The sequence below is a fragment of the Paramisgurnus dabryanus genome, chromosome 12 (assembly GCF_030506205.2).
Source record: "Paramisgurnus dabryanus chromosome 12, PD_genome_1.1, whole genome shotgun sequence".
NCBI lineage: Eukaryota > Metazoa > Chordata > Actinopteri > Cypriniformes > Cobitidae > Paramisgurnus > Paramisgurnus dabryanus.
The window spans coordinates 26,938,815-26,952,148 of NC_133348.1; the positions used below are offsets into that span (position 1 = coordinate 26,938,815).

Below are 13,334 nucleotides of genomic sequence, written 5' to 3' on the forward strand. Positions count from 1 at the left end.
AGCAGAAACAGAAAAACAAAGGTAGAACTTCCTAAGCTTGTTTATTTGCATGCTTTGTTTATGTTTAGCAATGGATTCACCAAAAAAGTAATTATGCAGATCAGCCCAAACAAGACCACATATCAGCACTGAACCACGTTTTAAAGGAAAACACCACCGTTTTTTTTATATTTTACTATGTTCTTTCTTTAACTTTGATGAATTAATACATACCTATCTTATTCAATGCGTGCACTTTTAATCTTTGTACAGCCCCTCGTGAATGTGTTAGCATTTAGCCCAGCTCCATTCATTCCTATGGCTCCAAACAGAGATGAATTTAGAAGCCACCAAACACATCCATGTTTTCCCTATTTAAAGACTGTTACATGAGTAGTTACACGACTAAGTAGGGTGGCACAAAATAAAACTTTTGTTTGGAGCCAAAGGAATGAATGGGGCTAGGCTAAATGCAAACACATTCATGAAGCGCTGTACAAAGATTAAAAGCGTTAAAAGTTGAGGTAAGAACAAGTAAAACATTGAAAAGCGGTGGTGTTTTCCTTCAATAGATTTCATTATCAGGCAGACGCAAATTAGAAGTATAATCCCTGAAGAATAATAAAAAAATTAAGCTCACATCATACCAACAAACTGCATAAAGATCACAGCACAAAAAGTACAATCTGAGTTTTATACCTTAGAGGGTAAAGCCGCCTTTCTTTGCACACGACATTCAGACACGATTGTCGGAGTTCGCCCCTTGTGGCAGTCATAATGAAGTTTCAGTTTAATCGTAACATGGGAGAGAAGCTCATTCCAGCGAAAGAGGCTTCATATTTATAATAATGTAATAAATAAATAAATGCAAATGAATGAAACAATAAACAGCCATGCACACTGCAAAAAATGACTCTCTTACTTAAACTGCAAAAAAATATTTTCAAGAAAAAAATTCTTAGTATTTTTGTCTTCTTTCAGTAAAATTATCAAAAAATTCTTAAATTAAGATGCTTTTTCTTGATTTCTTGAATTAAGTGTTTAAGAAAAAAATGCAAGATTTTTTTGCTTACCCCATTGGCAGATTTTTTTGCTTGTTTTATGTACAAAATCACTTAAATTTGATATTTTTGGTCTAAAAACTAAACTTGTTTCTTGGGTCGTGTAGCTTATCAAGAAAAAGCATCTTAATTTAAGACTTTTTCGATATTTTTACTGAAAACAAGAAAAAAATACTAAGAAATGTTTCTCTTGAAAATAATTTTTTGCAGTGTAGTATTTTTGTCTTGTTTTCAGTAAATATCCAAAAATTCTTAAATAAAGATGCATTTTCTTGATGAGCAAATGACCTAAGAAAATAAGTTTAGTTTTTAGACAAAACATATCAAATTTAAGCAAATTTGTGCTTAAAACAAGCAAATAAATCTGCTAATGGAATAAAAAAAATATTGCAGAATTTTTCTTGTATTAAGTAAAAGCAAGAAAAAAAATTCTTAATCCTTTGGCAGATTTTTTTGCTTGATTTAATCACAAATTCACTTAAATTTGATATATTTTGTCTAAAAACTAGAGTTTTTTTTCTTAGGTCATTTGTTCATCAAGGAAATACATCTTTATTTGAATAATAACATATACATATTAAATTAATAATGTATTACTTATCAGTAATCAATCTTTTTTTTAAAGCAATCAAGTATTACTAATAAAGTTAAACAAAAAGGATTAAATAATTTTCACCTCAAACACAGTTTTGGATTAGAATAAATACATCACTTCCAGTCAGCGTATCGCATGCAGTCTAGTCGGATAAGTTTACATTTTTTAACGGGTCTAATGCTCAAAACACATCCAAAAATGATGTATCCGACACTTCTCCATAGGGAATGAATGACTTCAGATTTATCAGCCGTCATTTATCATGAGCAGAAGAAATGCAGCTTAAGAGGTTTTGAGCAAAAACCTTCTATAAGTCTAACACGAGCAACAAAAGCCCAAACACTTCAACATTTCAGGTGAAAGAGGAGCTTCTCAAGCATCTACAAAAAAGACACTATTGGAAAGTAAGACAGATGAACAAACGGTCAGTTATGAGGTTGGACATGGATGAAGGTCAAGATTCTCAAGAAGGAAAAAGATTTATAGCAAAGGCTGAGAACATGCGATCGTGAAGCTCTCCGCCTCAAATTCCTCCATCTCTCTCGGTCTTTGAGTAGATTTACAAGGAGAGTGACTGGCAGTTCTTTAACACACTACAGACCTCATGTTGTACAAGAGCAGTATTTTCCTTCTTGCCTTCCAAGAAGGTCTGGAAATCCTCCAACCGTATGAACACAGTGGTACACACACATACACATACAAAGGACATATCCAAGACTAGATTAACATATAATACGCCGTTTGTAAAGTGAAGTATGTTTTCATAATTATGAATGATACCATGTCTCTATTTAAAAGGGATAGTTCACCCAAAAATAAAAATTCTGATGTTTCGATAAATGATGGTAAGCACACAGTTTATGGTTCCCATTAAATTCCATCATATTTGTTTTTCCAACTCTGGAAGTCAATAGTTACAATCAGCTGTGTGCTTACCATCATTTATCAAAACATTTTATTTTGTGTTAAAATTTTAGGACTCAGAACCAAATTCAGAGTTCAGTAAACCTTTGCAGCGTGGACCCCTCCTTTATACAAGTCCGTCATTTAACTCTTTAAGATGTCAGCAACGTTAACACATGATATGAGAGATTAAGAAAAGTAGGAAAAGAATAGGGTGATTGTCGGTTTGTGTATCTCTCACACAACCACAGCACACATGCTTTGATGTATTCATTATGTGCCACTCAGCAGATTCACTCTGGATGAATCACTCATGTTAACACATAACTCTTCAAGATGAGATACTTGTTTTAAAAATCATTTATAACAGACGAGCCTTCATCTGATGCAAGTCAAATAAATGACAAAAATAGGCTATCATTCGTGTGTTTTGACTCATTACACAAAACATTATTGTTTCCAAATCACTCAAGAAACAGTTTGTGCTGCCAGTTACGAAAGATAGAAGAAAGAAACATCACATAAGAAGGGAAAAATGATTTGGTTTTAAGTAATGCATATGCAGCTCAACTCTCAATTGGCTGAGAGATAAGAGAGCGAGAGATCCCATAAATCAGTGACTTTTGCCCACTTGAGCTCTAAAAGCTTTAAAGAAAAAAGATAACTGTGGCAGCAGTTCAAAGATGATGTAACTTACAGTATACATGGACTGGACACAGTCTTATGTAAAAGTATATAAGAGCATTATTTGAATGGCAGAATTGAATGGAATACATGTACATGTGTTTTATTAACTTCATGAGGATACGGTTTCTCTAAAGCAGTCTACTTATGCTCTGCGGTATAATTATAATTTTTGCAGAATTGGGCATGCCTGAATTTGAAAAAAAAAGAGTCATCTACCCACATACTTTGGATAGTATTGATGAAAAGTCTTATTTTACATAACCTTTGATTTGGCAAATATAGCACAGAAAGGTAATAGCCATAGCCACCTCAAGCATACTGAATCCTCTAGGCATTTGATGTTTCCTACATACTGTAAATGTGTTTGTGTTCTGTCCTGCATATTATTTTGTGTTTTCTACAAGAAAGCTATTAAGAGGAAAAAGATTTTATTCTTTTTTCTGTTCAAATAATAGCCATAACAATCAACAAAATGACCTACAGTAATATGCTAAGGACATAAATTCAAAAGTGCTTCAGGAAGATTATTTTTTCACTGTACAAACAAGGCATCTCAGGCCACATTTATAACCGGGGAAACAATAAATAATTGAACACTCCCCTCAATATGATTATATGAACACTATTTCTCTTATATGTGCCATAAATAAACTCCAAAAGTTTAACAGTGCAATATCAATTGCAGGTTTTTTTTGTGCAACTGAACATAAACCTTAAAGGAACAGTATGTAGGAAATTTATATCAATTAATCATAAAATGGCCCTGATATGTCACTAGACATTAAGAAATCATCTTCATTTTAAATACTTATATCACTGAAAACAGTGGTCCTGTCAGGATATTGTCATTTAAAAAGTGGAGTTGCAGCCCTCAACTGATGCGTATGTTGTCATGTTGTCTATTGGCCACCAGTTGTGTGATTGCAGTACCAGTTTTGGCCACAAGTTCTGTTATTGCAGTACCAGTTTTGGCCACAATCCTACATACTGTTCCTTTAAATAAAAATGTCTCGCATTCTCGTCTCCCTCCTTCATTTTACAATAGACAGTAAAAAAGCATTTTACAGTCGAATGGTGGCTAGAACGTTTCCAGGTTCAAAAGTCAATAGGGAATAGATTAATCTGTGTTATTTTTTTTAACGCCTGTTTTTTTGCCCAGATTAACTCTTTCACCGCCAGCGTTTTAAAAAAAAGTTGCCAGCCAGCGCCAGCGTTTTTCATGATTTTCACCAAAGTTTAATGCCTTCCAGAAAATTTTCTTCTTTAAATAAATAAACATACAATATACCAAATGAAAGAAAAGACCCTCTGCTTTCAAACAAAAAAAAACCCGTTTCATCCTACCTTCAGTGGTTCTTTTGTAATCAGCTTTTGAATATGGGTAGGTTTCTGCAAAAACACAACATTTTGAGCAAAAAGCAGAGATAATTCCATTTTTGTGACGGACTTTTCATAGAGATCCCATTCGGAGCGATCTTTAAAACAGACACGGACATGCAGCCGCTTGCCATAGGGCAATACTTCCGGGTTTAAGAAGTTGCGGAAGGTTGGTGCCTGTGGATAATAGCGGTATTGCGGAAAGATGGAAAATCTCGTCATTGGCGGGGAAGCGTTTTTCTCTTAATTGACGAGATATCTCGTCAATGGCGGGGAAAGAGTTAATTTTGACAGCCCTAATAAGATGATCTGAAAGATATAGATTTAAAAAGCAAATCATTTTTAATTAAATAAAAAAAATCATTATTTATGACCAAGTCTATTTAAAATTTTACATTTATTTTTCTACAAATGTTCTACAAGCCAACTGAGTTTTTGTGTACAAACCTGTAGTCTTACTTCTATAACTCTTTCACCGCCATTGACGAGATATCTCGTAAATTAAGAGAAAACGCTTCCCCGCCAATGACGAGATTTTCCGTCTTTCCGCAATACCGCTATTATCCACAGGCACCAACCTTCCGCAACTTCTTAAACCCGGAAGTATTGCCCTATGGCAAGCGGCTGCATGTCCGTGTCTGTTTTAAAGATCGCTCTGAATGGGATCTCTATGAAAAGTCCGTCACAAAAATGGAATTATCTCTGCTTTTTGCTCAAAATGTGGTGTTTTTGCAGAAACCTACCCATATTCAAAAGCTGATTACAAAAGAACCACTGAAGGTAGGATGAAACGGGTTTTTTTTGTTTGAAAGCAGAGGGTCTTTTCTTTCATTTGGTATATTGTATGTTTATATATTTAAAGAAGAACATTTTCTGGAAGGCATTCAACTTGAAAATCATGAAAAACGCTGGCTGGCAACTTTTAAAAACAACGCTGGCGGTGAAAGAGTTAAAGATATCAATGAAGACAAATGTTTGTACCCTTTGAGCTATAACTGTGCCAGTCTCTGGTTTGCTTTGGGCAGTAAATCTGCCCACTGTTTTTAACAAAAACCCTCTACTACTACTATGGTTTTTCAGCATGCTCTGCACATTTCTGCTCTCAACCACAGTGGCTCAGTGATCTTGACATACAGTTTTGCTACAATAACTTATACATAAGACCGCATGCAGTCACTGGTGCTCAGATGTTAGTATTTGGAGGTAGAGATGTGTTAACTCTTTCCCTGCAATTGACGAGTTTTTCTGTCAATCCGTATTTCCGCTAGTGCTGGGCGATTTGGCCTAAAAATAAAATCTCCGATTTTATTTTTTTTAATTCGACTTCCGATTTTTCCCCCCCACTTATTAAGAAAAGCAATAAGTACAAACGGCAGACAACTTAAAGCAAATTTTGCTTTTATTTAATCAAAAGCAAGACCAATGATTTTATTCCTTTCTTTGGAACAAACTTCGCACTCTCGCCGGTAGCCATGTTGTCACTTGCTGTTGCCGTTTCGTGTGTTTGTGCTATGATGATGATGTTGTCGCTTGCTGATGCTGTTTCACGTGTGCTATGATGTTGCTGATGTTGCTATGATAACGCTACGGAAGCCCCGGGCAGCCAAAAATGCGCCATTACAAAAAAATCGAATTACTTATTTTTTAAATCGCCCACAACAAAAAATTCGAATTAATTCATTAAATCGATTTTTCGCCCAGGCCTAATTTCCGCTATTATCCACAAGGTGGTGCACTTACCCAACTTATAAAACATGGAAGTATTCCCTTATGGCAAACAGTTCAAACTCCGTGTATGTTTTGATCATCGCTCTAATCTCTATCAAAAGTGTTTCACAAAAATTTTATTATTTCAGCTTTTTGCTCAAAATTTGGTGTTTTTGAGGAAACCTACCCAGATTTGAGAGGTGATAAAAAGAGAACAAATGAAGTGTTAAAATTTGATATATGGTACGTTTATATATTTAAAGAAGAACATTTTCTGAAAGGCATGAAACCTTTGTGAACAAAAAAAATGCTGGCGCTGGCTGCTAACTTTAAAAAAAATGCTAGCGGGAAAAGAGTTAATGTAGACGTTTTAAAGTGTACTGTATATGCGTCTATGAAAGAAAGAAAGAAAGCAAAGGTGAAATACCGAGATATGGGATGCAGGATGTCATGCTCTGGCTGCTGATATAATCTCTCAAGCGTTTGTAGTTGTCTTCTTTAGACATCAGATACTCCAACCTTTCAAACGTGGCCTTGTCCTTTCGACTCAAAAGCTGAAGGGAAGAGAGAAAAGCAGTTTTAGCACAAAATAAATTATCCACACTAGGGTTCACATGAAATGCACAAATGACCACACTTTTTTTAGGCAGACTTAAGTGCGGTTCGTGGATTCACATCTTCCAGACGAACCGAACTCTGATGTTAGAGGCGCTAGGATGAACCCCCCAAATCATCCTTTTAGTGTGACTGCTGTATAGGATGCACACTCTTTAGGCAATACCAATGTGATTCCTGTAGATGAAATTGTGATTATTGTTTTATTAATCAATTAACTAAATCTCATTAAAATGAATTGTAGGGGTGCGCGGGGCAAAAACACGGGGTTAGTTGTAACACGGACAAATTACATTGTTGCACAGGGTGGAGTGATTTGTTTTTCTCATATTGTTTTCACGTCTGCCACAAATTTATGGAAATGTATAATGTTTTTCCATCGAGTTATTGATGAAAGAATGTTTTGGTGGCACGTATGTAAATTTTTACATCATATGTTTTATTTTCTTTCAGTTTTTGAGTTGGGTGTGTAAGATATCAAATCCAATGCTATGTCATCTTAATCAGTGTCTTGTTGACTAAAACATTAAAATAAAAACATTGAAATATGTCTGCAGCTCTTAGCAACTTTTTTGGTGGGCTTGAAAATATTTTCACGCAGCAGGGTTAGTTGTAACGCTGTGTTACAACTAACCCCTCAACAATAACAACATGAAAACAGGTAACGTTAGCGTAATTTTTGCCATGTTTTAAATCTGATCTACACACGAATGATTGCTGGCTGCCAACAAAATAAATGTGCCCGTCTTATCAAAAATACTTTGTCAAAATACATTTTTGTTCATATATTTAATATTAATGTCAATGATTATAATCATAATAAAATTATTTGCTAAAATCAGACTTTGATTTTTATTATCTCACAATTTGATTTTGAGACTTTAGTATGGTTATTACAGACTGGGTCACATATAAAAAATGTTTTGTGATAATTGCGCTGCTTTTTCTTACATATTTAGACATTTGTATCCATTTATAATTGAACTATGGTAAGATGAGGGGTGAATAGTTTAAATACCTGTCTATTATAGACAGATATATAAACAATATCCACTTCAAGTATATAGACAAAATAGTATTGAAATATTTGCCTGCAAACGTAATTTTTAGCAAGTGTTATAGACGGTTTCAGCAGTAACAACATAAGCAAGCGGCTGTCGCGGTCCGCACGTAACTTCCGGTAAACTCCGCTAAAAATAAATAACAACAAAGTACTTTAAACGTAGTTTATTTATATAACAAGCAAAAAAACAACACATAGATTAAATAGGAAACCAAAACATTTGTTCTTTTCGACGAGGCATTTGTTCAAGAGATCAGTTTAGCAACTAGTCAGACCATTAAAAAAACGAAACCAGAAGTAAAGTTCGTATCCAGACGTGTATCACGTGCGTCCGATGAAACCATCTATAACTTACTCCCTGCCTGTTACAATTAACCCCACCCATGGGGCACGTTGTAATGTTTGCACTTCTGTCATGTTTGGTGTAATTGTCCAAAAATGGTAAGCAATAAAAACAAACCTCAAATGTTCATTTGTAGCAGAGATGTGTGTGTTTTTTGTGTAAAAATATAATTAATCAAACTCAAATTTTTTTGAATGATTGAGCCAAAACCAAAAGTGTTAGGTTGTGCCCCACTCTCCCCTACATTAGATAAATGCAAGTGCCAGACATCTTCAATAATGTGAATCAGAATACCTGTCATCCAGTTGTATTATTTAGTGCTTTTAAAATGACTTTCACTGACTTTTCATATGTCATTACCAAACTCTATTATTCATCTATGCTTAGGTAAATCCAGTTTTACAGCACCTTTAAGTTAAACCCTGTAAAACTGTAAGCACACAGTACTTTGTTCATGTGGAATATGCAAATGGCTAAGTTAGCGGATCACCTTGTTATTGCAAACCTGAGGTAAATCAAGGGGCATAAGCCTTCTAAATAAACGTGCAAATCAAAAGATGTCAACCGTCTCTTGTTTCATAACAACAGATCTTTTTGTTAGCTTTAATGTTTTTTTGTTTTTTTGTTTTCTCATCTATTAACCATTTGGCAGAGCAGTCGTAAATATGACAAATCAAAGCATAAAGTAACTCCACCTGACCAAAGAAGAACAAAAGCCCCCAAAAAACAAATTGTTTACTTCTTAGTAATGTTTCTAACCAAAGCAAACAATCAAGAAAAACAGACAGAGAGAAATAGGATTAAATTAAAGCTTTAAAAATACAAAAGCTGATTAACAAAAGCTCAGACAAAGTAAACTAAATCAAGAGCTGTGTTTGTCTCCACAATACCGGATTTCAACTCTCACGCAAATCGACTCACACTTGAGTCCCCAAACTCAACTAAGCTATATAAAATATAGCTATTACAAAATTAATTATTGGATTTAATCATGAATCTAACAAGTTATGTAGATTCTATATGTGTGTGGAAGAGAGCATACAGGCCATATATTCAATAAAGAACATATTTAGTTTTGTAAAGATTAAAAATAGTGCATTAGGGACAAACACATGAGATGTTGGCTGTACTGTACGTCCAGACAAGATGATGTTTCCAAAGAAAAGGAAAAACTGTCATGTCTGTGAATCAGATGGCTGGCCTGATCCTACATAAATGTTTCCATGGTAACCACAGCTTTCAACAAAATACAGAAATACTACAAATGCAGTAACTTCACAATGCTTTAGAAGAAGCATTTTTGGAGGAACGGTTCCAAAAGGACCTTTAACATCCGAAGAACCTTTCTGTTTCACAAAATGTTCTTTGTGGTGAAAAAGGTAAGGAGGAAACGGTTCTTTAAGGAACCAAAATTGTTCTTCTATGCTAGCGTTTCTCAACAGGGGAGGTACAGATATCGGGGCCGCGTGCCTGTGTGCATGCTTAAGATGTGTCATTCAGCACAAAGAAGGTCGTTTTGGAGACTTGGTCACTGTTAATAACTCTTTAAACATCAATCAGCTCCCAAACTTTATCTCTCTTAATTAACATCAAACAAGTCCTGCAATTTATTTTCAAATTCCTGCATGTTTTAAACCGAAACTAAAATCTCAGATCCGCAAGTGGATTGACACGCATCCTTTATATTAGGTAAGCATTTAGGACGGCACACCTCTCATAAAAACATACAAAAATATCATTTTATACGTTTAATGACTATTTGGAGCAATATTCTTATTTTTATGAAAGGAGTGAAACTAGATAGGTTAGCAGATTTATCAACATTGAAATGAACTCATGAATTTATGCTGCCATTATTAATCTGCTAAACAAATGACATTTTAAACGTTTTAAGGATGTTATAAACAAAAATGGTGGATTAAATGGAGGAACGCCAGAAATCCACATGCAGCACATATGTCTGTCTGATTTGTGAGCAGACGTGCTGTGAAGTGTTAAAACAGACACCTGTTCTTCAGATTTTTTATCGATAACTGATTCAAGTTATAGCACTAACAGATGAAGCGTTTGGGAAGTCCCCTTCTGCATTAGATTCATAAAAAAATAATGTGGAGGACAAGATTCTTAATTTTGATGCATCAGCAAATAAAAACATTGCAACTTATAGAAAACATGCATAATATTAATGAATTTGGCAGATGCTTTTATCCAAAGAGACTTAAGTTGCTATGTTGCCTTTGTTCAAACTCATGACTTTCTGGCTTGCTAACACAGTTCTCTACTACTGAGCAATACATGAGCATTATTTTTATCATTTAAATTCTGAGCCTAAACTTACAGTGAGGAAAATAAAGCAATAAACCCCGAGAAGCAGTGGGTTACCAGTGCATTTTATAACAGCTAAGGGGCGTTGTTAGGCACGACGCGAAGCGGAGTGCCTAAAACCCCCTTAGCTGTTATAAAATGCACTGGTAACCCAATGCTTCAAGGGGTTTATTGCGTTTATAAAACGGTTACTTCATATGCATAACGTTAGCGGGATTTTATAAAATAAAACACAAATAAGTTGTAATTATATTAGTACAAATATTACTCTTCCGCCAAACAAAGTAGTTCCTCAGAATCAAGTGTGACTGAAACAGAGCGCAGTTCCCAACCAACACAGACACAGCAAAGACACAATGAAAATATGTTTTAAGACTGTGGTGTTTATTTTATAAATCACCAGTTATCTAATTTATACATTAACATTTATATTGTGCTGTTGAAGTGATGATCAAATATGCTTGGAAGCATGCTGAACTCTTTCCCCGTCAGCGTTTTTTTTTTTTAAGTTGCCACCCAGTTTTAGTTAAATGCCTTGCAGAAAAATTATCTTCTTAAATAAACATAAAATATCAAATGAAAGAACAGACCATCCGCTTTCAATCAAAAACAAACAAAAAAACTTTCATTCATCCTACCTTCATTGTTCTCTTATCACCTCTCAAATTTTTAGCTAAAAGCAGAGATAATTCCATATTTGTGAATAACTTTTGTAAGAGATCAGATTGAGCCATCAGAATTTACACGCTGTGTTTTCAGTGTTGAGTGAATGCGTCAGTGTTTAAGTTGGGTAAGATCGCCACCCAGTGGATAATAGCGGACGTATGAACTTGACTTATAAACTCCTTAGACAACGTTTTCTCTTTATCGACGAGATGACTCAACAATATTTATTTACATTTATCTGGATATCGCCATTAATTGTGCAATTGTAGACAAATTAAAAATATGATTATAGACTGTGGTGTTTATTTTCATAAATCAGTACGCAGCAACAGTGGCGCAGTGATACTAATGTAATGTGGTCTGAACCGTGAGGTTACCAGTGTATTTTATCACGGCTTAGAACGCGTTTCAACCAATCAGAATGAAGAACCAGAACTGCCCGTTTTATAATAAGTATTTGAACACCCTGCTATTTTGCAAGTTCTCCGTCTTAGAAATCATGGAGGGGTCTGAAATTGTCATCGTAGGTTCTGACCCTCAAAGACCTGTTAGTCTGCCTTTAGTCCACCTCCACTCCATCTATTATCCTAAATTAGATGCACCTGTTTGAGGTGGTTAGCTGCATAAAGACACCTGTCCACCCCATACAATCGGTAAGAATCCAACTACTAACATGGCCAAGACCAAAGAGCTGTCCAAAGACACTAGAGACAAAACTGTACACCTCCACAAGGCTGGAAAGGGCTACGGGGAAATTGCCAAGCAGCTTGGTGAAAAAAGGTCCACCGTTGGAGCAATCATTAGAAAATGGAAGAAGCTAAACATGACTGTCAATCTCCCTCGGACTGGGGCTCCATGCAAGATCTCACCTCGTGGGGTCTCAATGATCCTAAGAAAGGTGAGGAATCAGCCCAGAAGAACTACATGGGAGGAGCTGATCCATGACCTGAAAAGAGCTGGGACCACCGTTTCTAAGGTTATTGTTGGTAATACACTAAGACGTCATGGTTTGAAATCATGCATGGCACGGAAGGTTCCCCTGCTTAAACCAGCACATGTCCAGGCCCGTCTTGAGTTTGCCAATGACCATTTGGATGATCCAGAGGAGTCATGGGAGAAAGTCATGTGGTCAGATGAGACCAAAATGGAACTTTTTGGTCATAATTCCACTAAACATGTTTGGAGGAAGAAGAATGATGAGTACCATCCCAAGAACACCATTCATACTGTGAAGCATGGGGGTGGTAGCATCATGCTTTGGGGGTGTTTTACTGCACATGGGACAGGGCGACTGCACTATATTAAGGAGAGGATGACCAGGGCCAAGTATTGCAAGATTTTGGGGAACAACCTCCTTCCCTCAGTTAGAGCATTGAAGATCGGTTGAGGCTGGGTCTTCCAACATGACAATGACCCGAAGCACACAGCCAGGATAACCAAGGAGTGGCTCTGTAAGAAGCATGTCAAGGTTCTGGCGTGGCCTAGCCAATCTCCAGACCTAAACCCAATAGAGAATCTTTGGAGTGAGCTCAAACTCCGTGTTTCTCAGAAATCTGACTGATCTAGAGAAGATCTGTGTTGAGGAGTGGGCCAAAATCCCTCCTGCAGTGTGTGCAAACCTGGTTAAAACTACAGGAAATATTTGACCTCTCTAATTGCAAACAAATGCTACTGTACCAAATATTAACACTGATTTTCTCAGGTGTTCAAATACTTATTTGCAGCTGTATCATACAAATAAATAGTTAAAAAAATCATACATTGTGAGTTCTGGATATTTTATTAAACCATGTCTCTCACAGTGGACATGCACCTACAATCACAATTTCAGACCCATGCATGATATCTAAGTGGGAGAACTTGCAAAATAGCAGGGTGTTCAAATACTTATTTTCCTCACTGTATATATGCTGGCTTGTTTTTTAACATTGAATGTGAAGTACACATTTTCAGTTGTGTGACTGCAAGGATACATGAGGATGTGTTTACATCATTCCACTCTGATTTCCATCC

At 35.8% G+C, this 13,334-nt stretch overlaps 1 protein-coding gene across 2 annotated transcripts in view; it reads right to left on the reverse strand.

The window, feature by feature from the left end:
- Positions 1-13,334, reverse strand: part of ralgps2 (Ral GEF with PH domain and SH3 binding motif 2) — a 151,957-nt gene that overhangs the window by 64,645 nt on the left and 73,978 nt on the right. For both annotated transcript variants that reach the window (XM_065257378.1, XM_065257377.1), the window contains exon 9: positions 6,737-6,863. In XM_065257378.1, coding sequence (XP_065113450.1) covers positions 6,737-6,863 — 127 coding nt within the window. The remainder of the gene's footprint in view (positions 1-6,736; positions 6,864-13,334) is intronic.